The sequence below is a fragment of the Cervus elaphus genome, chromosome 12 (genome assembly GCF_910594005.1).
Source record: "Cervus elaphus chromosome 12, mCerEla1.1, whole genome shotgun sequence".
Classification (NCBI taxonomy): Eukaryota; Metazoa; Chordata; class Mammalia; order Artiodactyla; family Cervidae; genus Cervus; species Cervus elaphus.
In genome coordinates, this window is record NC_057826.1 from 90,607,116 (window position 1) to 90,633,067 (window position 25,952).

At 35.6% G+C, this 25,952-nt stretch overlaps 1 protein-coding gene across 2 annotated transcripts in view; it reads left to right on the forward strand.

Moving 5' to 3' along the window:
- Positions 1–25,952, forward strand: part of AP3B1 (adaptor related protein complex 3 subunit beta 1) — a 228,004-nt gene that overhangs the window by 87,062 nt on the left and 114,990 nt on the right. For both annotated transcript variants that reach the window (XM_043919981.1, XM_043919980.1), the window contains exons 8-14: positions 4,542–4,697; positions 9,598–9,695; positions 11,211–11,265; positions 11,354–11,425; positions 13,523–13,585; positions 16,307–16,439; positions 22,637–22,746. In XM_043919981.1, the coding sequence (XP_043775916.1) occupies positions 4,542–4,697; positions 9,598–9,695; positions 11,211–11,265; positions 11,354–11,425; positions 13,523–13,585; positions 16,307–16,439; positions 22,637–22,746 (687 nt within the window). The remainder of the gene's footprint in view (positions 1–4,541; positions 4,698–9,597; positions 9,696–11,210; positions 11,266–11,353; positions 11,426–13,522; positions 13,586–16,306; positions 16,440–22,636; positions 22,747–25,952) is intronic.

Below are 25,952 nucleotides of genomic sequence, written 5' to 3' on the forward strand. Positions count from 1 at the left end.
TATGGGTATTACTTTTAAAATGCCTTTTGTTTTCAAAGAGTATAAACTTGGTGAGTTTCTTTTATTTGGAGAATTTCTTAAGATCTTTTTATTGTCGATTTAAGAAACACTGAGATAATATTATTCTCACTTATAAGAAACCTAAAGGTCATGTTTTTGATGAAAAGTGTTTTCAGTGATATATAAGTAAAGATTGTGTCTTAAAAGCACTTACAAGGAAAACAATTCATTAGGTGATGTTAAACTTGAACAATTTAGGTAATTTCTTTTATTGTTATAACAATGGATAAATATATGCAAATTGCTTTTAAGTGATTTGCTGATTTTTTTTCTCCTTAATTTTATTTAATTAAACTTCTATTTTAAGATAATTGTAGATTCACACGCAGTTGTAAGAAATCATATAGAGAGATCTGGTGTAACCTTTATTCATTTTCCTCCAGTGGTAACATCTTGCAAAACTGTAGTAAGGTACTACAACCAGGGTATTAACGTTGATGCTCAGGATTCAGAAGTTTCCATCACATCATGTGACCATTTTGTAGCTAAACTCCTTCCCTCCCTCTGTCTAGCCCTGCTGCCCCTTAACCCTTGGTAGCCACTGATTTTTTCTCCATGCCTGTAATGTTGTCATTTCAGGAATGCTGTGTAAATGGAATCATACAATATTAACCTTTTAGGATTACTTTTTCTCACTCAAGTTCAGTATACTTCTCTGGACATTAATCAGAATTGTGTGTATCAGTAGTTTGTTTCTTTTTATTTCTGGGTGGTATTCCATAGCAGAGGTGTTTAACCATTTGCTTAACCAATTATTTAACCATTCATCCATTGAAGGACATCTGTGTTGTTTCCATTTTGGCTAATAGGGATAAAACTGCTATGATGTACAAGTCTTTGTGAGAATTAATGTGTATTTCCCCATGATGAATGCCCAAGAATGTAATTTCTGGGTTGTATGGTAAATATAGGTTCAGTTCTGTAAGATAGTGCCAACCTGCCAAAGTGACTGTAACATTTTACATTCACTACCAGCATATGAATGACCCATTTCCTCACTGTCCTTACTGTCATTTGGTGGTGTCAGTACTTTTAAATTTAATTTTAGATGAAAGCAATTCTGATATGTATGCCATAACAAAAGTGATTTGCAGTGGTTTTAATTTGTTTTGCTTCCTGTGCTTTGTTTGCCCTTTGGATATCTTCTTAGGTAATTGTCTGTATTAATTTGCTAGGGCTATAACAAAATACCACAGACTGGTTAAATAAAAAGAAATTTATTTCTCATTGTTTTCTCACAGTTTTTCCAAGAGGCTAGAAGTCGAAGATCAAGGTGTTAGCAGGTTTGGTTTCTCCCAAGCCACCTGTCCTTGGCTTACAGATGGCTGTGCTCTTGCTGTATTCTAATATGCCTTTCTCTGTTCTAATAAGAATACCAGTTGCTTTGGCATAGAATACCATTGATACAATCTGATTTAAAAGTCCCTGCTTAAGCATATGGTCACCTTGAGGCTTCAGCATATGAATTTTAGGGGAGACATAATTCAGTCTGTAAGGATATCTTTTGTCCTTTTTTAAACTGAATTGGTTTTTTACTGTTGTGTTTTAGGAGTGGTCTATATATGCTAGATACTAGCCCCTTGTTTCATGTGTTGTTGTTGTAGAGTTCTCAGTAGTTGTCCGACTCTTTGCAACCCTACGGACTGAAGCACACCAAGGTTCCCTGCCTTCACTGTCTCCCACAGTTTGCTCAAACTCATGTCCATTGAGTCGATGATGCTATCCAACCATCTCGTCCTGCATCCCCTTTGCCTCCCGCCTTCAATCTTTTCCCAGCATCAGGGTCTTTTCCAATGAGTCAGTTCTTTGCATCAGGTGGCCAAAGTGTTGGAGTTTCAGCTTAAGCATCAGTCCTTCCAATGAATATTCAGGACTGATTTCCTTTAGGATTGACTGGTTGGATCTCCTTACAGTCCAAGGGACTCTCAAAGAGTCTTCTCCAGCACCACAGTTCAAAAGCATCAAATCTTCAGCACTCACCCTTCTTTATGATTCAACTCTCACACCTGTACATGACTGCTGGAAAAACCATAGCTTTGATTATACAGACCTTTGTCAGCAAAATGATATCTCTGCTTTTTAATATGCTGTCGAGATTTGTCATAGCTTTTCTTCCAAGGAGTAAGTTTCAAGTGTAGTTGCATGCATTTTTGGCTAGTGAATAAATTGTTTTTTCTGCCTCTTCTTTTTTTTTTTTTAATATTATTTCATTTTGTTTCTTTATTGGTGAAACTGGGTATCTTTTCATGTTTGTGGCCATTTGTATTATTATTATTATTTTGGCCACATCACGCAGCATGTGGGATCTTAGTTCCCTAACCAGGGAATCTGCTTTCCCTGCTTGGCTCTTGAAATGCTGAATGATTTTTTTTGTTGAAACCTGGACATTTTGGATATTATGAGATTGTGGATCTTATTCAAATTTTAAGTTTTAGCTGGGTTTGTTTGAGACTATTCCAGCAAAGAAAGGTGGGGTGCTGCCATCTCATTACTGCCAGGTCGCGTTAAAAGTCCAGGTTCCCCCCTCAGCGTCCATGGACACCTCGGGGGGACTGCTCATTGTTACCGTGGGTGAATATGGGCTCTGGCTCCGCACTGTTACTCCCCTGATAGCTTTCTGGCCGGGAGGGATGGAGGTGTCTCATGACTGTTCCAGATGTGTCTTCCACTGACACCACCGAGTGGAGTGTCCTTGTTACCACTGGCCGGTGCTGCTGCAAGTCCTGCGTGGAGCTTCCACTCAGCATCCTCTGCGCCCAGCATAGGGGAGCCAGGGATAGAGTCACCTCCATATTGGTCAGCAGACTTGGATGTCCATGCTCCCCACACTGTGTTACCTCCTGGCGGGGAATAAAATCTCAGTTCTATCTTGGCCTTTTCTGATAGCGCCCCAGTGGGAGGCTGAGGGGAGGAGTGGAAATCTAGGCTCTCCCTGTCATTCTTTGCTTGTGGGATTAGGCTAGGGTTGTGGTTTTTTCTCTAGAGTTGACTGCACTAGAGCAGTTATTTTCTTAAAAAGTTTTCTGTCTTGCTCGACTTTCTCTTTCTTGGTTCTTTGGCTACAAAGGAGCAGGCTTTTGGGGGATTTATTTAATCTGTACTTACTGGATTTTCTTACTAATTCACTTCTCTTCCACCCAGTCTTTGATATATGAGGAAAATGAAAATCCAAGGAACTCACTGTTGCATCATTCTTTGGGTCCTGAGGTGTCCGTATCCAGCCTTTCTTCTCTCTGCCTTTCTTTTCTTAAATTGTTTTATATATAATGTCTTGGGTTTCTAGTTGTTCTTAGTGAGAAGAATAGGAAAAAGTATATCTATTCCATCTTTTCGGAAGTGGAAAACAGGTTTCAGGTACTTGGTAACAGAAATTACCTCTAAATAGTAACTGCACTGTGTATGTTAGGTTGCTTCAGCCATGTCTGACTCTGTGCGACCCCATGGACTGCAGCCCGCCAGGCTCCTCTGTCCGTGGAATTCTCCAGGCGAGAGTACTGGAGTGAGTTGCCATGCCCTCCTCCAGGGGATCTTCCCGACCCAGGGATCAAACCTGTGTGTCTTGTATCTCCTGCATTGGCAGATGGGTTCTTTACCACTGGGACCGCATGGGAAGCCCTAGTAATTGCACTGGATCCACTTAAATATTACTGCCTCTGTGTGTTTGTTGTTGTTGTTTATTTTTAGGACTCCTTACCTGTAGGCTGGGATTCCCAAGTGACTCTGGTAAAGAATCTTGCCAATGCAGGAGACACGGGTTCGATTCCTAGGTTGGAAAGGTCCCCTGGAGGAGGAAATGACAACCTACTCCAGTAATCTTGCTTGGAAAATCCCATGGACAGAGAGCCTGGCAGGTTGGAAACAATCAGAGCGACTGCATGGACAAACGCATGCACCTATAGGCTAATTTTACTGACAGAGATAATAAAGAATTCAAATAAATAAAAAGTACAAGTCTCAGGGATATTCATAAATCTCAAACTGAGTCTTTCTTGACAACACAGGGACCTTCTTAATTACCAATTTTTAACCTGTCAAACTTTATTAATGATTTCTTTTATGTGTGTTGCAGTTCAAACAATTTTCTTCTTTCCTCTGACCCTTTGATCCGGTTACAGAGTGACTGATAATTTATGGAAACAGTTTTCAGCTTTGGGTAGTCTCATATCATAGGCTTTGTTAGAGTTTAATGGTCAGGTTTTCCCTTTAGACGGCTGTGGGTATTTCTGTGGTAATTTAATGTGAGATTTGCTATATAATATAAAAGTATTATCTATTGCACTAAAGAACACTTACTGTGCCATAAAATACAAGAAAAAGCAAGGCCTTTCTTCCATGTAAGTAACCTAGTTTCAAACTGCCTCCACAGTAGTATTCGTAAAATATTATCATTATTGTAGATGTTTTTTAAAAAGTTTTCTTTGTGTAGTATTTGGGTGGTTCCAGGTCTGAACTAATCTTGGAATTGGATTTCCTTCCTGTAGGGTGATGGTCTAGAGGACAATGAAAAGGATTTCTATGATTCTGATGAGGAACAGAAGGAAAAGGCTGACAAAAGGAAGAGGCCATATACTATGGATCCAGACCATAGACTTTTAATTCGGAATACAAAGCCTTTGCTTCAGAGCAGGAATGCAGCGGTATGTAAAAACCATTACAAGAAAAAATTCACAGCTTTTTAAAAACAGTGCTTAAAAGTATGCAAGTTCAATAAGTAATTTTGAGTGTACTAATGGAGCATTTATTTATTTGTTTGTATACTAAAAATCAGGTTTTTATAGGTTACTTGGTTTGGTAGCTGTGTGCCTCCTGTTCTTCATTTTCTTTTTGATTTTGTAATTGGATTCCTGAGATATGAGCCCAAGATGTTTTACAGTTGATTGGAAGACTGTATGTATTTCTCTATTATGAGATTATTGTTGTGAGTACTTAATAAGGTGGTTGTTGTTTAGTCACTAAGTCATGTCCAACTCTGCGGCCCCGTGGACTGCAGCATTCCAGGCTTCCCTGTCCTTCACTGTCTTCTGGAGTTTGCTCAAATTCATGTCTGTTGAATCAGTGATTCTATCTAACCATCTCATCCTCTGCTCATTATATTTGTATCTATCTAGTAAAAGTTTTGAAAAGACTAATGTATAGTTAGAAACACCTAGCATGACGCCTCATACATACATAGTAAATTTTAGCTGGTAGGAATAATTAAAAATCGTCCTTACTTGGGTCCTAAGTTTTTGTTTTGTTTTATATCTTTATTTTAAATAACTCTTTATATTTTAAAATATTTTAAAAGAATACAGTAGAAAATTAGAAAATACAAACTAGCACAACTAATATAACATTATATTTCCATCACATATCAGTTATAATATCTTAATGCAGTTTTCCCCACATCTTTATTTTCTGTATAAATGTCCCTCTTTCATATGTGTATATGTCTGTACATAATACATTTTAAACCAAGGTAAAAGTCATGGTACACATAATATTTTGTAACATATTTTTTCTAGTCAGTTCCCTGTTTCTACTTCAGTAAAATTTCATCTCATGAAATACCAGTTTACCCTAAATTCTTTTATAACTGGTTCACCTATACCAGTTACACTGCATTACATCTGATTGTTATGTCTTATAAACCTCTCAAGTCTTGAAGAATGTTCTCTGGGTTTGTCTGGTTATTTTCTTTACTATACCTTGTGTTTCCAGTTAACTGAAAGTTAACGTAAGTTTTGATGAATTCAAATTAAATGTTTTCTTAAACTTACTTTAATTAAAAACAAATTCTTAATGAATCATTCTGTGCAACTAGTTAAAACTGAAAATGAGAGTTTCCCTTGAACTGCTTTGTTTTCTGATGCTTGAGAATTTGGTCCTTAGAGCTTTGTATGTGTATCTTAGGAATTAGCAGAAGTTTTTATCTTATACTATGTATTTAGCTTCTAAATCATGATTAAGTAACTATGCACAATAATGACACATATTTTTTTATTAATATTGTAAAATATGCTTGCATTTTAGCGTGCCCTCGCTTGACCTGATGTTACTTAAGTAGCTGTAACTTGCCAACTAAAATTACTTCATAATTGACTAATTTTTAATTTAACTTTGTCTTGGAAATTGGCTTATAGTCCAAATACTTACTGATCAAAAATGTTTTGAATAGTGAAACAAATAGAGGTAGTTTGTACTGTAACAGTAGACTTTGGTTCCCTGCTTATTTGATTATATACCAACTAGAGGTAGTTTATTTTTTGTTCCACTATGTTTTAGTATCCTGCTTATTTGGTGCAGCTGGATTTAGAAAAGGCAGAGGAACCAGAGATCAAATTGTCAAAATCCATTGGGTCATAGAAAAAGCAAAGGAATTCCAAAAAAAACATCTGCTTTGTTGACTACACTAAAGCCTTTGACTGTGTGGATCACAACAAACTGTGGAAAATTCTCAAAGACGTGGAAATACCAGACTACCTTACCTGCTTCCTGAGAAACCTGTTTGTAGGTCAAGAAGCAACAGTTAGAATTGGACATGGAACAAAGGACTGGTTCCAGATTGGGAAAGGAGTACGTCAAGGCTGTATACTGTCCCCCTGCTTATTAACTTATATGCAGAGTACATCACAGGTGTAATCAAGATTGCCAAGAGAAGCGTCAACAATCTCAGATATGCAGATGATACCATTTTAATGGCAGAAAGTGAAGAGGAACTTAAGAGCCTCTTGATGAAAGTGAAAGAGGAGAGTGAAAAAGCTGGCTTGAAACTCAGCATTCAAAAGACTAAGATTGTGGAGTCTGGTCCCATCACTTCATGGCAAATAGATGGGGAAAAAGTGGAAACAGTGACAGATTTTATTTTCTCAGGCACCAAAATCACTGTAGATAGTGACTGCAGCCATGAAATGAAAAGACGCTTGCTGCATGGAAGAAAAGCAATGACACGTCTAGACAGCAGAGACGCCACTTTGCCGACAAAGGTCTATCTAGTCAAAGCTATGGTTTTTCCAGTAGACATGTACCGATGTGAGAGTTGGAGCATAAGTAAAGAAGGCTGAGTGCTGAAGAATCGACGGTTTTGAACTGTGGTGTTAGAAGAGACTGTTGAGAGTCCCTTGGACTGCAAGGAGATCAAACCAGTCAATCCTAAAGGAAATCAACCCTGACTGTTCATTGGAAGGACTGATCCCGAAGCTGATGCTCCAGTACTTTGACCACTTGATGTGAAGAGCCAACTCACTGGAAAAGACCCTGATGCTGGGAAAGATTGAGGGCAAGAGGAGAAGGGCAGGGCAGAGGTTAGATAGCATTACCGACTCAGTGGACATGCGTTTGAGCAAATTCTGGGAGATGGTGAAGAATAGGGAAGCCTGGCGTGCTGCACATGGAGTTGCAAAGAGTCAGACATGCCTTAGTGACTGAGCAACAATAAATATTTGTAAAGGTTGACTTTGGAAGGATTGTGAATAGATTTTTTTTTTTTTTTAGCATTCTTAACTTACAAGAGAGACTTTGAGAGTTTGTTTCAGGAATCTGTCAGTCCTGTGTAGATTGAATTGGAGATAACTGATACTGGAGGCAGTGTTGGGAGGCTGTTCTGGCAGTCTGGATAAGGTGGTAGTATATGAATGGTTAGTAATAGAAAAGTTATTACAAGATGTACTTTCTTATAAACATACATAATGTAAGTGTTGAAGGCCTATGAGGTTGTGTATTTTCAGTTGTTTTGGAGTTATGGGAGCTTCCCTCATGGCTTTTACAAATTAGACTATAAAATTCAAATTTGGGTATTGAAGAGAGATTGAAACTCTTCGATTTGTAAATATTGGGGAAAAAGAAGATCCTTTAGCCCCTTTGGGTTAGGGAGTGCCCTAATTAATGTATCAGAACAAATGACATACTAAGTAGAATCTAGAATCTTAAACTCATTGACACACATAGAAAGCTCAGTTTATTAAGCGCCAGTTTTCTTTTCTTCATATAATACTTACTAGCCATCTGTGTGCTTTAATATTTTTAAAAAATTACTGTCACCTATTTGTAGACTGTAATTAATTTTTTCTTACTAAAATTTTAAATTCAGCAGAGGCTGTTCTGTAATTAAAGTGTATTTGTAGATCACAAGTGAAGAAATTAGATATTCTTAAACTTCTCAATTTCCCAAGTCATGTCTGAAAGCTGGAAATCAGTCTTGTTACAAAAAAGAAAAGTACACAAAAACGCCATAGAGCAGTAAGTTGAGGAACCTCTAACTCTTGTTTTAAAAAATGTTTCTTTGTTCTAGAAGAAACTGTTTTTGCTTTAAGCACCCTCAAATACTGTAAACTCTTTATGGCACACATAAAAGTCCTGCTATATATTTGTTACCTACGGTCCAAGCAAAAGTAGAGTAATATTAATATATCTTCATAACCAAAGACAAGATGATTAATTTCTGTAGCTCTCTCTTTGCAGTTGTCACATGCCGAACAGAATACTTTCACTAAGTGGAAAGTCTGGAGTTTTGATCTCTGGATCTAAGTGTAGAGGCATGTGGGGAAACACAGTCTTGTTATATTGTATGACAGCAAAAGTCTGACTACCCCCATAATAGCTTTGAACCAAACACTATTTTTAAGGTTCTACATTTGAAAAACAGGATTTCAAATGCTGCTCTTTTAGAGGAATTGTTTTAATAGAGTTCCCTTAATTAGAACTTAAATACACTGAATTTGGGTTTTTTTTTTTTAAATTGTAACCTACTACTACTGTTACCTTTAAGGGTCTGGTTTCATTCCCTGTCTCAGGGTAGCGCCAGCAGCAGCAATACTAGGAAGACTGTGGGGTTTGGGGTGTGTGTCAAGCTTTGCCATGTACTGGCTGGCAGACCTTGGGTAGTTCATTGAACCTTTTTTTTTTTTTTCTGAGGGTGTACAGTACTGCTTTCCTAGAGCTGCCGTAACAGTTTACCAAAAACTGTGTGGATTAAAGAAATAAAAATTTCTTTAATTTTTTATTAAAGAAAAATATTTATTTAAAAATAAAGAGAAATTTATTCTTTCACATCTCAGGAGACCAAAAGTCTTAAGTCAAGATGTCGACAGGGTTGGTTCCTCCTGGAAGCTCTCAGGGAGAAATTAGCTTCTGGAGATTGCCAGCAGTTTTTGGCATTCCTTGACTTACATGCCTCACTGCAATTTCTGCCTTCATCTTCATATTGCCTTCTTCTCTGTGTCCTTTTCTGTCTCTGATAAGGACACTCAAATTGGATTTAGGGCCCACTCTATAATCAAGTATGATCTCATCTGATCATTACCTTAATAACGTCTTCAAAGACTATATTTCCAAATAAGGTCACATTCTGAGGGTAGGCATGACTTCCTAGGGGGACCCTATTCAACCTGCTACACAGGGTAACAACATACTCCTCTTGGTTCATGGGAATTTTGTAGCAGTTAAAGGAAAGAATGTGTTAGAACATACTTTGAAACTGTAGTATGGAACTGCTCATAGTTCTTTTTTTTTTTTTGGAACTGCTCATAGTTCTTACTGTTTTCATGCTTTATCTTTTAGGTGGTTATGGCAGTTGCTCAACTGTATTGGCATATAGCTCCAAAATCAGAAGCTGGCATTATTTCTAAATCACTAGTGCGTTTACTTCGTAGCAATAGGTATGACATCATTTTACATGTGTGTTTTCTTTTGTATTATATTACTTCAGTAGTAATGTTTGAACAAATCAAATGTGTCTATTAGGCATTTAACACATGAATCTGACTGTATTTTGTCAATTGAGATTTCATACTTAAGGGGATTATTATAAAAGCCTGTAGGTTATTGATTTCAAAGTTAATGTTAAATATTGAAGTTATGGTTTTTTTTTTTTACCTTAAGCCCAAAGAAATTGGAAGTATTTTTTTTGTAATATAGTATATGCTATTACAGTAGCCAAGTATTTTTGGTATTTCTAGGCATGACAGTAAGAATTTGGGGGATTTACATTAAATCTGGAGTCACTGAAAAACAACATTAAATATATTATTGTATTGACTAGTGTAATTATATAGGACTTCATATAAAGCAATACATATGCTGAATTATGTAGTTTATGACAGAATGACTGCTTTTTGTAAAGTTACAATATTTAATAGTTCTATTTAAGAGGAAGCTATATTCTTAATATTACTTGTTTTAAAGAAATGCATAATCTTGCTATTTTCTGGAGATAGGTAGGTAGGTAGCAGTGTACTTTTCAGTTTTACCTCTCTTTAATTCAGCAATTCAAGTTAACAATTCGGGAAACCTTGAGTTCCTGTCACATGTCCTTTGTAAGTTTAAGATCAGATGTTTGTCATTTGTTTTGTTTTCTGTATATAAAAATACCGTTGTTTCAAGCTATTTAGCTTACCCTGAATATTTTGCAGTAATTAGTTATTTTAAATTAAATTTTTCTCCTTTGAGTACTTGTGTTAATGAGTTGAGAGGAGGAAGATAAACATTGGTTTTTGCTCTTAGCTGAGATTCGTGCCACGACTTTCACCCTAGGTTGGCTTTTCCCCTTCCTTAGTAAGATACTATTTCCTTTGCGTTCCTCTGTCTTTTCGCGTAGTCATTCTTTCCCTTTGTCAGTTCATTAAGTTCTGTTGTCCAGAGCTGGTTCAAATAAGGATCTGGAATGCATCTTTCACATGAAGCATTATACCAGATTCGGTTGTACATTCATTTCTTAGATATTTGGACTTAAAATAACATGGCTTTTTTTCTTTTGAAACTTGTCTTTCACTTTGGACAGAATTGAGTCACATGATGAGCCCACATGATGAGCCCTCCAGTCAAGAATTTGTATTAACTGCGGTTATGTTTGTCCTGTTAACCCTAAGAACACCTTCTTTGCATGTGTTCAGAGCATGTACAGTATTGGCTTTGCCTCTTTGGAATACAGTATTACAACATTTGTTTTAACTCTTCCATGTGATGAATCAAATCTAATGTTATAGCCTGTAGGGAAAATGTATTTTTAAAAGACATAAATATCTTAAGATTTACTAGAAAATTTTCAGTATTATATTTAAGAGTTCCTTTCAATGTGAAGCTTACTGCTGATTTTTTTTCTTTAATATACTGTTTACTTTAGGATACATTTTGTTGGAAAATATACCTAGTCAAAATTCTACTTTAATTTCTAGGGAAGTGCAATATATTGTCCTACAGAATATAGCAACTATGTCAATTCAAAGAAAGGTATGTATGTTGTGAACACAAAATTTAAGAGAGAAATGAATACACTAGTACCATAAATGTATTTTATATGTTTATTTTTGTAATCTAGGGTATGTTTGAACCTTATCTGAAGAGTTTTTACGTTAGGTCAACTGATCCAACTATGATCAAGATACTGAAGGTATGAATGCTCTTATTTTTCAGACTTCAATGCATAATTACTTTGACACTATTGCTGTAACTTTTAGTTTAGCATTGCAAAATGGAGATCTATTTTTTTTTTAATAATACATTGGGGGATTCTCTTTATGCTTTTAAAACTACATTATTATATACTAATTACTGTACTACATTTTAATAAGACAAAGACATGCTGCCTATACCTTGAATAACTCACAGTAAGTGAAAGAGACAGACATGTAAATAGATGATTTCAGCACTTTGTTTTAAGGGATTTATAGATGTGAATTGAGTGTGGTGGTAAAAGAGAAAGATGCAGCTAATTTTGTGGTATTTTTAGAAAAGACTGATGGAAAAGATGGTATTAGAGTAGGAGTTGTATTCAGGGAATGATAACTACAGTATAGAGTGTAGTTATGAATATAAAGTTATAATGATGAAAACAGTGTGATACTTGGAATATGTGATAATAGCATGAAGCATGGAAACAGATCTGTGCATATCAAAATGTATCATATATGAGGGGAGACATTATAAACCAGTGAGAGCTATTCAATAGTAGACTGTTCAACAAATATTGAAATGATTGGTTAATCACATGGAAACTTAAGTTTAATAAAAAAAATCTAAGACACACCCAAATTGTAGAATAAATTTACAGAATAATTGGTTTGCAGTTAGCAAAATCGTCCAGGTCATGATGGTCAAAAGAAAGGTTGAGAAACTTTTAGACTGAAGGAGACTAAACAGCTAAATATAATGTATGATATGGAACTGGATCTTTTTTTAATATACATTATTGAGATAATTAGTGAAACTTAAATGTAAGTGATTAAAATATAGGTTTGATGTATCAATGTTGATTTCCTGGTTTTCTTGGTTGTGTTGTGACCTGTGGGACAATGTCCTTATTTGCAGAAAATACGTACAGATGTGTTTGGGATGATGTGATATCATTTTGGTAACTCTGGAAGCAAATGGCTCAGATAAAAACTGCTTTTTACCTTTTCTATATGTTAAGAATTACTTTTTAAAATAGTACAACAAAGTAAGATGTTTTCATCAAAATAAAATGAAAAGTTAGTTCATAATCTAGGAGACAATATTTATAGTACATAATCTAAAAATTGACTAGTATCCAGAATATATAGGAGAACTCATACAATCTGTGCCTTTTAATTAGAGTGTTTAGATCATTTGCCTTTAATGTAATTATTGATATGAATTTGTTTATGTCTACATCTTTTATTTTAGTTTTCTGTTTGTCGCATCTATTCTGCGTTCCTGTTTTCCTTTTTGAAGCTTTCCTTCAGATAAATTGAACATTTTTTTATGAGTACATACTGAAATTTTTTAGCAAGCCTGTTGGAGATGAACTTTTAATTGCACATTCTTTTTAACTGAATCCAAAAGAAAGAATTAAAATGTCTAAATATTTGGTTTGGTAGGATGGAGGAAAACTAATCAAAAGAATTAATTGGTATCTGGAATATAGAGGTATTACATGGAGGGCAAGTTGTTTTCTAACTTTATTATTAAAAGAAAAAGAAAACTGCCTTAAGTTGTTCAGGTTAATTAGATAATAAATTGTAAAGTTGGAGCAAACAATTAACGCAGGCGTAGAATTCTCTTTTTTGTAATTATTTTTTTAAGCACTATGTAATTATTCTGTTTGTAGATGTAGGGAGACAAAGTTCAGCTGAAAGGCATAGTGTCTCACATTTGTAATAGTGAGGCATTTTTTTAAAAATAGAAATTCTATTAAATGGCTAACCTTTATTAAATTCACTTTCTTTACTTGTTTTCTTTTTTTTTTTTAATTTTTATTTGAAGGATATTTGCGTTACAGAATTCTGCTGTTTTCTGTCAAGCGTCAGCAAGAATCAGCCATGGGTACACCCATGTCCCCTCCGTCCTGAGCCTCCCTCCCGTCTCCCGCCCCGCCCACCCCTCTAGGTTGTCACAGGGCCCCTGTGTGAGTTCCCTGGTCAAACGGAAAGTTCTCGTTGGCTGTCTGCTTTACATATGGTATTGTAAGTTTCCATGTTGCTGTCTCCATACCATCAAAAAACGTTTACTTTCTCTTTTTCTACCTTAGCTTGAAATTTTGACAAACTTGGCAAATGAAGCCAACATATCAACTCTCCTTCGAGAATTTCAGGTTTGTGTACAATGCTAATTATGCAATAACTTCTAAAACATCTGTTCAGTTTAAAGTTAGATATGTGTCTTTCTCAATTTAGATATGTGTAATTGTATAAATAAAACTGTATAATTCGGAAGAAGGTTGACAACTAATTTATAAATTTTCAATAATAAACATCTACAAATTTTAAATTTAAGGGAAATAAAATGTAGTCCCTTTCATATTTTCATATTGTAGAATTTGAGAGGCTGGTTTATAACTCTTTGTCGTCATCATCAATAGTTCATGTTACACTCTGTACTCATGAAAATGACTTCATTTCTTACTTGGTTGCCCCTATTGGATTGTCTGGTTCTAGTTTAGACATTGTCCACTAGCTTCATGTATAGCTCAAAAAAATTGGTTTAAAATTGCCCTCCTCATGTTTGTGTAATTGTTAATGTTTTGTTGTATTTTTCAAATCCTATATGTGGATGGATGAGATGCTTCCCAGATAGACATGCTCCAAAAACATAAAAAAACTGCCTCATGCTTCCTAGGCTCTTTATGAGGAAAGAGTTAGTCCTGAAGACTTAGTGGTAGAGCACAGTAATAGAAAACCTTATATCAATATTATGCGTTTTACATTTCATCAGCAGTTTTTTCTTAGCTAAAGTATACCACATGCCACACAGTATTCCCAGAATTTTTGTCTACCCCCAGCTTTTATAGGTGGCTTCCCAGGTGGCTCAGTGGTAAAGACTCCAGCCTGCCAGTGCAGGAGACACGGGTTCGATCCCTAGGTTGGGAAAATCCCCTGGAGGAGGGAGGGCATGGCAACCCACTCCAGTATTCTTGCTTAGGTTGTGTGATAGATGGTAGCTTTTAAGGGTATAGGGTCCCAAAGAGTAGGACAGGACTGAGCAATTGAGCACACACACACAGCTTTTATAGATTAAAGTTATTTTGTTGCTATAATCATTCTTTACGCCTGTCCTAAATTTCTTTTTAGCTATATAGACATTGTATTTCTTTTTGACTATGTGATTTTATTCTGTTAACAGGAGTAGTAAATATATTCATGCTTTATAATTTTGTAACTGGATTACTATACTTTTGTGTTATATACTTTTTTAGAAAAAGTTCTTATAAAATTAGGATATATGCTCATTTTATATTTGCATGGTAGAAAATACAGTATCTCAAGTTCTTAGCTAGTAATCTATGGCTATAGAATATTGCTTAAATGTGACTTGTAATTCATTTTTATAGATTTGCTTATTTATTTGTAAGTTTTTGTCTCTGTTTGCAGTTTTCCCTTATCCTGTTGTCATGTATAATCTGTGTAATCTGTTTGGATGTCCTTTCGCTTTCTACTTTCTGCGTCTGTCAGGTTACTGGAGTTGTAGGGAGTGAGTCTCAGATAATTTTATGGCATTGTTTACCTATTTCAGAATATTGGTGATCCAGTCATTTCATTTAATATTAGGATATTTAATAAGGTCCATTCTTTAGTCAGACTTTTAAATATATTCTTTCTTTATGCATCTGTTTTTATCACTGTCTATACATGTACTTTATTTCTGTGTTTATGTGTTATGTCCATAGATGTTACAGTTTCTTTATAACTTTTTTAAATAATAGAGAACTTTTCAAAGGACTCGTTTTTTGTGATTGAGGAAATTAGGTAATCAACTGGGAAATGATTTTAAATAACAGTTGATTTTTCCTACAGGGAACTAAGACATTTGTTTATTTCTTCAACATTTAATCGTGTTTTGGGTACCATTTTCACCAGTTTCACGTGTCTTTTAGATAGTTTTTGGATTTTCTCCTCCATTTGTCATTTAGGCACCATTTAAATGCATATCCTTTTTTGCATGTTAGATGAACAAGGTGTTAATTCTACGTTATGTGTTTGTCATTTGAGTTTGGGAATCTTTTTTTTTTAATTCCACTTGAAAATGAGATTTTAAATCCATTTATAGTTTTGTACATAAATGTGCATATTTATTAAAAGTGCATCTCTTTCTGTCTCTACACAGTAAAAGCTTAGTTTTTGAATTAGAAAAATAATAACCAAAATGAAAATTTTTTAGGCCTGTAGTAAATAAGTGCTTAATTTCTAAAGTTTGTATAAATATGTGGTTTACATTGTATTTTTAAAACTTTTTTTTCAAGAAAATCTTTCTCAAAAGTGTGATGTTTTATTTTATTGGAGATTATAAAGTCTTTATTAAAATGCTGCTCACTGTGGCTATTGTAGTTTTACCACCATTCATATAACCTTTTTAAAGTAAAATGTTTATCAGTAGCATATTGCTCCCTTTTCTCCACTTCTCCCAGTTTTTAGGTTTAGTATCTCTGAAAAGGCAACCCTTTTTCATAGATTCATAGATGCTGCCGGTTAAATGAACTGAAACCTCCAAAAAGAGAGGTCTCGTCATTTCTTTCAGCCTTGCACTTAAACTAATTGCTGTCTTTGGGTGACTGCTCCCCCACTATCTGTTTTGGAGTTACCAGCTACTGTGGCCACAGGTGAATGAACCTGACTTGAAAATGTGCCTGTACTGCAGTCACATCCTTTAAGTAAAAAAACAGAACTGAATTAAGTCAAAAGTTGGACTGCCTGTTGTGCCTACAGATGAGAAGATTATGTATTCTAGAATTTGATTCTGACAAAGCTTCATATTATAGGGATATTTTTCTTCGCTTGATAGTACCAGTGTATAAACTAATTGAGACAATGTTTTTTAGACCTATGTGAAAAGCCAGGATAAACAGTTTGCAGCAGCCACTATTCAAACGATAGGCAGATGTGCAACCAGCATCACAGAAGTCTCTGACACATGCCTCAACGGCCTGGTGTGTCTGCTGTCCAACAGGGATGGTGAGTTGGCAGTTTCATTTCACTGGCAAATAATTTATCGTTTGAATATTCTTGGCATGATCTACAAATTGTAATTTTTTAGTATTGCCTTTGAGTTTTTTCTGTATGTCCATGATTACAATGAAGAGTAACATTTTATCTTTGAGATACACATATACACACACACAGGGTTTTTGTTGTTGTTTTAGTAAATTAGATAATTAACTTACAAATAGAATTTTCTTGCCTGAACAGAACTAAGAAAATGTAATCTGTTTATTTTATTTCTTCACAGTTTAATCACCTGCATTTCACCCTTTCCACAAAGGTTCCATTTTACTGGTTTTTAATGGCATTATAAGGCATGTATAATATTGGTTCACCTGCAGAGGGTGCTAAAAGCAGGCAAATGACTTTACAACATGCGTCGTTAAAAAGGCTAGATCAAAAAAGTATGTTAAACTTGTAATTTCAAGGTTTTTTCCCCAGAAGTTAACTTAATAATTTTATAGTCAAGATTAATTAAATGTAAAAGTCATCAATTTGGAACACCTTCATAATTTTAAGCCAGTCAGTGTCTATAAACATCATGTAGAACTGGATAGGTAATATCCAGTAAAATGCACAGCCTAGAGTTCATTCTTTCTATGGGAAAAATATCAGTTATTTCTATGATATGGCTTTAAAATAAATGAAACCTTTTGGAGAAAAAAAAAAGAATTCCACTCTCACCTTTAGGAGTATTCATTTATTTAATTAAAAAGATTAAAACAAGGGTTTCTTTTTAGGAAACATAATTTTCTGTGTAAAATTATTGAAATTTTTTGTGGAATTCTAAATATTATGTCATATCTAGACACAGGCATGTATGACATAGCAGCCATAAGGTGAAAGATAGCAAAATTGATTATTTTTTATATTTTATTTGAAAAATAGCTTTTTACTACAAATATCACTCCTAATTATCTTTTCGCACATGTAGATCGCTTTTGAAAGCTGTAACATTGTTGTAAGTACTTCTAATGAAAAAAAACTTTCTGAAACAAAATTTGTCCCCCAATAAGAGTGATCTTTATAATCAACATAAAATTATAACTGTTAACCTGTCAATTCAAGATATTATAATGGAGAGAACATTTTTCTGTGTGTAGTATTGTAACTCCAAATAAGTGGCAAAAAAAAATTATCAAGGAAATAGATTTTTTTAAAACACTGACTGTAGAAGGTAATTACAGAGGATAGGATGCTAAATGTCATTCATTTTATCTATTTCTACTTTTAATAATAGCATCTTCTTTTTGTCTATTTCTGTCACACTTTAAATTGTGAGTTTAAAAATATGCCTTCATTTTCCTATGTCTGTAATAATGACTTCCTATTTGATCAAACAAGACACACTTCACTTTGATTGCATATAAAAAGCACACAAATCAGAACACTGGCTAGTTCTTTCAAATATAAAATGTATTCAGGGTTTTTCAGTTTTGTATTTTTACTCATTTTTTCTCATGTGAAATTTTCAAGCTGGATATTAAAGCAGATGTTTCTACTTCAGCTTTCTAGCACATTGATTGCTAAAAAAATATTTTTTATTCACTTCATTTAAAAAAGATGAATATTCTGTACCCTTGTAGTACTTCTAGGGGAAGACTAGATCATTTTATAATTAGACAATGGAGGAGACTAATTTATAATCATTCTTAAAGGTAGATCTACTAATTTAAACTGATATTTTAATGTTTAGACTTTTGTTTTTGGTGAATCAAAACTCTGTTTATAACCATGGACTTTTTTTTCTGCTGTGAATATTAAGAAACTTAAATTGTATTTTTCAGATTCTGATTGCATAGTTATCATTAGCCCAGTTCTTCAACTATTGTATGTGCTGCACTTCTGTAGTTTGGAAATCTGGCTCAGTAACAAGAAAGAAACCAATAAAATTTTTATTTATAATGGCCAGTTGTTATAACAGAGCCTCTTTGTCTTTCTGTTGAAAAGTCTGCTTTTAGGAATAAGTGCTATGAATGAGGCCTCGGATTCTTTAAAATCTGTAAGACCTTTGGGACCTCTAAGGAGCTCTGCCTCTTTGATTTTATATTGTGAATACCTCATCATCTCTTTAGATACTGTATCTTGCAACTTAAGGGACAGCATTGAGGCTACATTGTTTTTACATATATTTAATATATTCTTCTTGGACCTGTAGGGGCTTGGGGATTTTTTGTTGTTGCTGTTGACTTCTTCCTTCTTGTCAGGGACAGGACTTCTAGGCAGACTTGAAGGTTGTCCTAAAATAGCCCATTATCACTATCTTAAGATTCACTGAGCCCTCCCGCGCACACACGGCCTTCCCACCCCGCGCAGGTGGTGCTTGCCGAGGGCTCGGAGGACCTGCTGGGGTCCCGCCGGGGTGTTAGTCCTGACTGCGTGATCTTAAAATGGTTCCTTAACCTTCCCGTCGAGAAGAAAAACTACTATGTCCACTGCTTTGGCAAAACCTCAGATGCATGGCCTCCTGGCCAAACGTCTACGATTTCATATTGTTGGAGCACTCATGGTCTCCCTGGGGTTTGCAGCCTTCTATAAGTTTGCTGTGGCTGAACGAAGAAAGAAGGCATATGCAGATTTCTACAGAAATTATGATTCCATGAAAGATTTTGAGGAGATGAGGAAGGCTGGTATTTTTCAGAGTGCAAAGTGATTTGGATTATAAAGAATTTCTTGGGTTGAGTTCCATGGAAGTTTGTCACTTTCCTGTGTTCCTGAACTATGAAACTATGACTATCTGGGGTGAGAAATAGTCTCTCAATAAATAAACAACAAATACTGTGGAAAAAAAAAAAAAGATTCACTGATAAACAGATTTCTTAAAGACCTTAGGGAGAAATCTGCATTTTCAGTTGACTTAGAATAATATAACTCCCGGTTGATTTTCTTTCACAAAATTTGCTGGTCTGAAAAACTTTTTTACCATCTACTGTAAACTGAAAGAATTAGAGCAAAAGACTATTTTAAAATTTTGTTCATATAATGTAATAAGCATTTGTTGAAAATTTGAATCAGTTGAGGTATTTAGTAAATGTAGAATAGATGAATAAGGTATTCACCAGCCTATAAAAAGTTCCTGCCTTTAAGGAGCTCGTATTCTAACAGAGGGACACAATAATATAAAACAAGTGTACTATAGTCTTCCTATCTATTGAACACTTACTCAGCTGCTAGCTATCTGCTCTCATGCAGAACTAGACTACCTATGTTTGAATGCTAATGTTGTCTTGAATAAATTACCTGATCTCTTTGTGCTTCAGATTCCTCATTTGTAAAATGAAGATAATAGTAGGCTGTACTAATCTTGAGAACCTTAAGTGAAATAAACCAGTCACAGAAAGATATATACTGAATGTTTCTACTTGTATGAGGTATTAGAATAATCAAATTCATATAATTCAAGAGTAGAAAAGTACTTGCCAGGGGCTGGAAGAAAAGGAAAGTGGGCAGCTACTAATCAGTGAGCATCACGTTTTACTTAGCAAGGTGAGTAAGCTCTGGAGATCTGTGTAACACTGTACCTGTAGGCAACAGTAGTGTATCATATGCTTAAAAATTGGTTAGATGGTAAATCCCCTGTTAAGTGTTCTTACTAAAATAATTCTTTTTTTTAAATAGTAGGCTGTAATTCTTAGAGTCAGTACAGTTAAGTTCTGTTGAGGACAAGGAGAAAGCTTGGAAAGGCCCAGAACACAAGTTCATTTTGTATTTGTAGTGGAGTGCTGAGGTCCTTGAAAGCCAGGACGTAGCATAAAGGAAAAGTAGGGTGGAATTACCCAAAGGGAATGGGAGGCACCCAGATTAGGTAAATAGCACCCCACCACCACCACCACCCCGCGAGATGCTCAGGTCCTGATGCCTGGAACGTGTGAATATGTTATGTAATGTGGCAAAAGGAACTTTACAGGTGTGATTAAGATTCTTGAGATGGAGAGATTTTTCATCCAATAATCTGGGACCTAATGTAACCAAATGTCAGAAGCAGAGATTAGAATGATGTCTTTGCTGGAAAGGGGCTTGAACCAAGGAATGTGGGCAGCCTCTAAAATTTGGAAAAGACAAAGAGTGTATTTCCCCTTAGAACCTCCACAGAGAACTTAGCCCTGTTGACACCTTGGTTTTAGCTTCATAAGACTTACGTTAAATTCTGGCTTCAGAAGTGTAAAATGATAAGCTCATGTTGCTATCAGCCACCAAGTTTGTGGTGATCCATAACAATAACGATCGGAAAATAAGGTGGCACCAAAGGGTAAATAATGCCAAATTTTATTTCAACTATAGTCAGGGTTAGTCAACCTTGCCTGTACATGTGAATAATTAAAAATATACAACTTAACAACAACAAAAAAACCTGGACTAATTTTGCAATAATATATTTTATAAAGATTTTTATACTATTGATTCTTCAAAGCCATTACTTCGCATAGTAATTTCTTACATAACCAGTTAATGTTTCCTAGCAGAGGGTAAGTTTGATGAGGGCAGAGTGTCTTTCTGATTTGTCTGTTTTCCTCATAGCTCCAAGAGGTGGTCTTCATAAAAGCAACACCTGCTCATAGTCACATAGAACATTAGAGATAAAATGGTAGATTCTGGTTCTGAGTTTGAATTCTCCAGTGCATCTTTTCTTCATCTTTAAAATGATGATAATAAGGTGCCTACCATAAGTTATTATGACAATTAAAAGAAATACATCATTTCTTAAACTAAAACACTGGGCTTCCCTGGTGGCTCAGTGGTAAGGAACCTGCCTGCCAATGCAGGAAATCAGATTAGATCTCTGGAGAAGGAAATGGCAACCCACTCCAGTATTCTTGCCTGGGAAGTCCCATGGACAGAGGAGCCTGGCAGGCTACAGTCCATGGGGTCGCAAAAGAGTCAGACATGACTTAGCAACTAAACAACAACGGCAGCAAACTAAAACCTTATGAAGTAATAGTATATCATTCCCATGAAGAAATATATGTATAATATGAAATACATACTGTAATAATAATTAGAATGATAGAAAATTTTGCTTGTATTTTTAAAGGGAGCTAGATAAGAAAATCGGAGAAGGCAGTGACAACCCACTCTGGTACTCTTGCCTGGAAAATCACAGGACAGAGGAGCCTGTAGGCTGCAGTCCATGGGGTCGCTAAGAGTTGGACATGACTGATTGACTTCACTTTCACTTTTCATTTTCATGCATTGGAGAAGGAAATAGCAACCCACTCCAGTGTTCTTGCCTCGAGAATCCCAGGGATGGGGGAGCCTGGTGCACTGCTGTCTATGGGGTCGCACAGAGTCAGACATGACTGAAGCGACTTAGCAGCAGCAGCAGATAAGAAAATATATTTCAGAGAAAATGAGTAACAGAACCCAAGTCATGGCATATTTTCAGGATAATATTAAAATAAACCTTTATAGTGTATACCAGGGAATCTCTAATATCCATGAATCCCAGCTGATAAAAAAAAAGCCAGAATAATAAGGAAAGGCAGTGTTGGTGTCTTTCTTTGGTGTTGGTAACATTAGTAATTGTTTATATAAGATTCATCCCATAAAGCCAGGTGCTCTGACTGGTTTATTGTGTTTCACTGCTGGTGCCACCAAAGACATAACTCTGGACCACTAATTAGTCTATAATAATGTAATCTCAGAATCCCAATTTGAGGGTCTGCTTTCTGGAGCCACTCCTAGTACCAGTTACTGTTTTAGTTAAGGCCCTGGCAAGAAACGGATGGTGCACTTTAAAGAGATGATTGAAAAGAGTTTAATGAAGGAACTGTTTATTAATTGTGGGTGGGATTAAGGGAGACCAACAAGATGTACTGTAATACCCTGGGGCTAGCCGGCTGGCAGAGATGGGAAGCCTTTGCCATATCTAGAACTAAAGGGAAAGGGCTTGAGGATTGGGAGCAGTTATCAGACCCCGAAGGAGAGAGCCACTCTCAGGAACTGAAACCTTCAATGGAGAAGTGCTAGCACTGCCAGGGAGATCTGGCAGGAAAGGGATCCGGGTTGTGAATATTCTCTCTTGTTTTAGTTTTTGCCTAATCATTTAAGAAATGTAGAATGTTTTGCTAAATTACATTTACATTTTACTAAGAATGCTATGTTTGAATTGAGTTTGAATTGAATTGAAATTCATATTTAAATACGAATAATCTGATTTTTTTTTCCCCCAGAAATAGTTGTTGCTGAAAGTGTGGTTGTTATTAAGAAATTGCTGCAAATGCAACCCATACAACATGGTGAAATTATCAAACATATGGCCAAACTCTTGGATAGTATCACTGTGAGTACCAGTTAAGAGGTCTTTGCTTTCAGTACCAGTTGAACTGAATTGTATTTAGTAAATTATGGTTTTGTTAAAATAAATAGACTTACTGAAGTATAATGAATAAGAGAGCTGCACAGTCTGGATTCTTGTTCTGAGATTCTGCCCTGTTGTGGAAGGAAATCACAAATCTGAAAGAGGGAAAGGTTACAATAAATATTGCACATTGGATTGGAATTGGACATGTCAGTGTGAACTGCATTTGTTTTTATGTAGAGAGCTAGGTGTGTTGGAGTACATATGTGCAGGTATGTGTGTGTCTGCACACATTTGTATGTACATATGAATGCATTCATGAGTATACAAAGATATGTTTCTTAATGTGGCCTTTAAGAGGACCTCTGTGCGATGATAACCCCAGTGACAGCACACCTAGTGCCCAGATCCTGTTTGTTTTCTTTTGTTTCAATTGAGATATAATTTCATAGCATAAAAGTCACCCTTTTAAATCTTGAATCAGTGACTTTTGGTGTATTCACCAGGTTGTGCAATTCCAGAACCTTTTCATCATCCCTAAAATCAAGTCCCTAAGCCAAGGTTCCTGATCCTCCCCGTACTTCAGCCCCTAACAACCACTAATGTACTTTCTGTCTCTGTGAATTTGCTTTTTCTGAACATTTCATACAGTTGGAATCATGTGATACATGGCCTTTTGTGTCTGGCTTTTTTCACTTTAGAATGTTTTCAAGGTTCATGCATATTGTACAAAGTAGTACCACATCCCCCCTTTGGGAAGACTTTGGTTTTTAAATTCCATTTAGCATTTAAAGAAACCAGGACTCCTTAGAGAAATGGCTGATTTTAGACCTGGGCCACGGAAAGAACATCTTGTTGGGCCATAAAAACATGGCTCTGCTCACGGAATGGTAGAGATGTCAGAATTTAAAAGAGTTCCCATTGGCTAATTTGAGCAACAAAATAAATGTTGGTAAAAGGATTGTAGCCTATAGAACAGGGTAAGAATCTCTGAATCCAAACTGGAATGGATGGGTGAATGAATGAATAAGTAAGAGGAAAGGAAAGATCTTTTGTTATATTCTTATCATAGTTCTTTTTCTTCATATCTGCTCTTATTGTTGGTTAATAATCAAAGTCAGGACTTCTTACAAAGACTGTGTATGAGAGATTAAGAGACTGGATTTGAAAATCACATGACTTGGGTTCAGATTTAGTCTCTGCCGTTTACTAGCTTTGTGATCTTAAGCAATACTTGACTTCTCCTTGCTCCAGTTTTCTTTTCTGTAAAATTGAAGCACATGTACTAATGACTTTATAGATCTGTTGTGAGGAATAAATGAGTCAACATAAATGAAACACTGAGAATAGTGCTTAGTGTAAACTTTTATTATGATCATGGCTGTTGAATTCAAGAAGCATCCTGTTGCTCTTTCTGTTTTGGTCATTTATTTAACATAACTCCTGTAGTGTTAATCATATGTCAGGCACTATTCTAAGCACCCTAAAAATATAAATCATTAGTTTTAAATTATTACAACTCTGGAAAGTAGGCTCTATTCTATTTTACATAAAAGAAAATGGAAGCAGGATTATTAAACTTTTCTTACAAATATAGAGCAACATAGAGCAACTTAATTCATTTCAGTAAAAGTTGTTTATGAAAATCCAAAACGGCAAAAGAAAAATATAAAATGTTACAATAAAAAATTTTTAGTAAAATAGTTTTTAAAAAAGGAAACTGAGGCAAAGATAGGTTAGATAACATGATTAAGGTCATATAGTTAGTAGGTCTGCTTTCTTAACCAGTACATTATTCTGTATTTGTCTTCCTTTTCTAGTCTCTCTTTTTTGTATCCAATTCACTTGTCCACTCACTGACCTGGCCAGGACTTTGTTATTGTTTCCTTTTGATTCACCCAAATTGTTGACAAATTAGGCATTAAATTGGTCTGTTTGCCCATATGTGGAACAAGTGTTTGACATTTTCTGTCAGTGATCTACTGATAGGAAGTAGGAGGGTAAAACTTTTTCCTCATGTCTACTGAGATAGATATCCAACATCTCTGTGTAACCAGACATCAGATTTCAGTAGTATTTTAGTCCTTGTAACAATCACAAATACTCCTACAGGTGTTTAGATCCCTTTTAGACAAGTGTTACATCGCTTAGTAAGAACCACTTTTCTAAGTAAGAACTAATGAGCCAAAGCTGGAAACCCTAAATCAGGGCAATCAAAGAACAGAAGTATTTATACAAATACATGTATATATTTATACACATAATTAAATGTATAAAAATAGACTAAATGAGAACTCTTGAAAAAGAAGGGCCATAATATAAAGGAAATTCTAATGTGATACTAAAAATATTGAGCAATCTTAGAAAATTTAGGGGTAGGGTGTGATTAGTTCAGAATAAAAGTGTTTTGACGGTGTCATGGGAGGAAGAGAGTAGAGGGAGGTGAGATTATTTTAGTAGTCTCATGTGTTTAAAAAGTAGTAAGGACTTCCCTGGTGGCTTAGACGGTAAAGCATCTGCCTACAATGTGGGAGACCTGAGTTCAATCCTTGGGTCGGGAAGATCTGGAGAAGGAAATGGCAACCCACTCCAGTATTCTTGCCTGGAAAGTCCCATGGACGGCGGAGCCTAGGAGGCTACAGTCCATGAGTCGCGAAGAGTCGGACACTACTGAGCAACTTCCCTTTCACTTTTCAAGGTGAAAATAGATTATCTTAGGGTTTTGAAAGCAGTGGGTTTTGGTAGGGGAAATAGTTAATTTTTTGCTTATAAATAATGGCGGAGAAATGTGTGTCAGGTTATGAGAAAGAGATAGGAACGTGGAATTCTGTATTCCAGTTATCTTGTGCAGAGTTAGTTGAGTCTTGTGCTATTAGTCTTGTTCTGGTCTTGTTAGAAGGGGAGAGGCAAGGCAAAGGAGTGTTAGGGCTTTCGGGGGAATGCAGTGGCTTATACACGAAACCTGTGACTATACATGAGACCTGGATCAAGCAAGCAACAGGCTTTCTTGGGAAAAGAATTTGTTGTATTTGATTATGTCCCCGTGTGGGGTTCAGGAAAATTTTTGAATGCATCACCTTTCTCTACAACAGTTGATGGAATATTAGCCAAGTACATACTTCCTTACAGATCTTAGAGCAAAGCTTATTTTTCTGTTTTTGTCAGATAGAAGATAACCATTAGTAGAA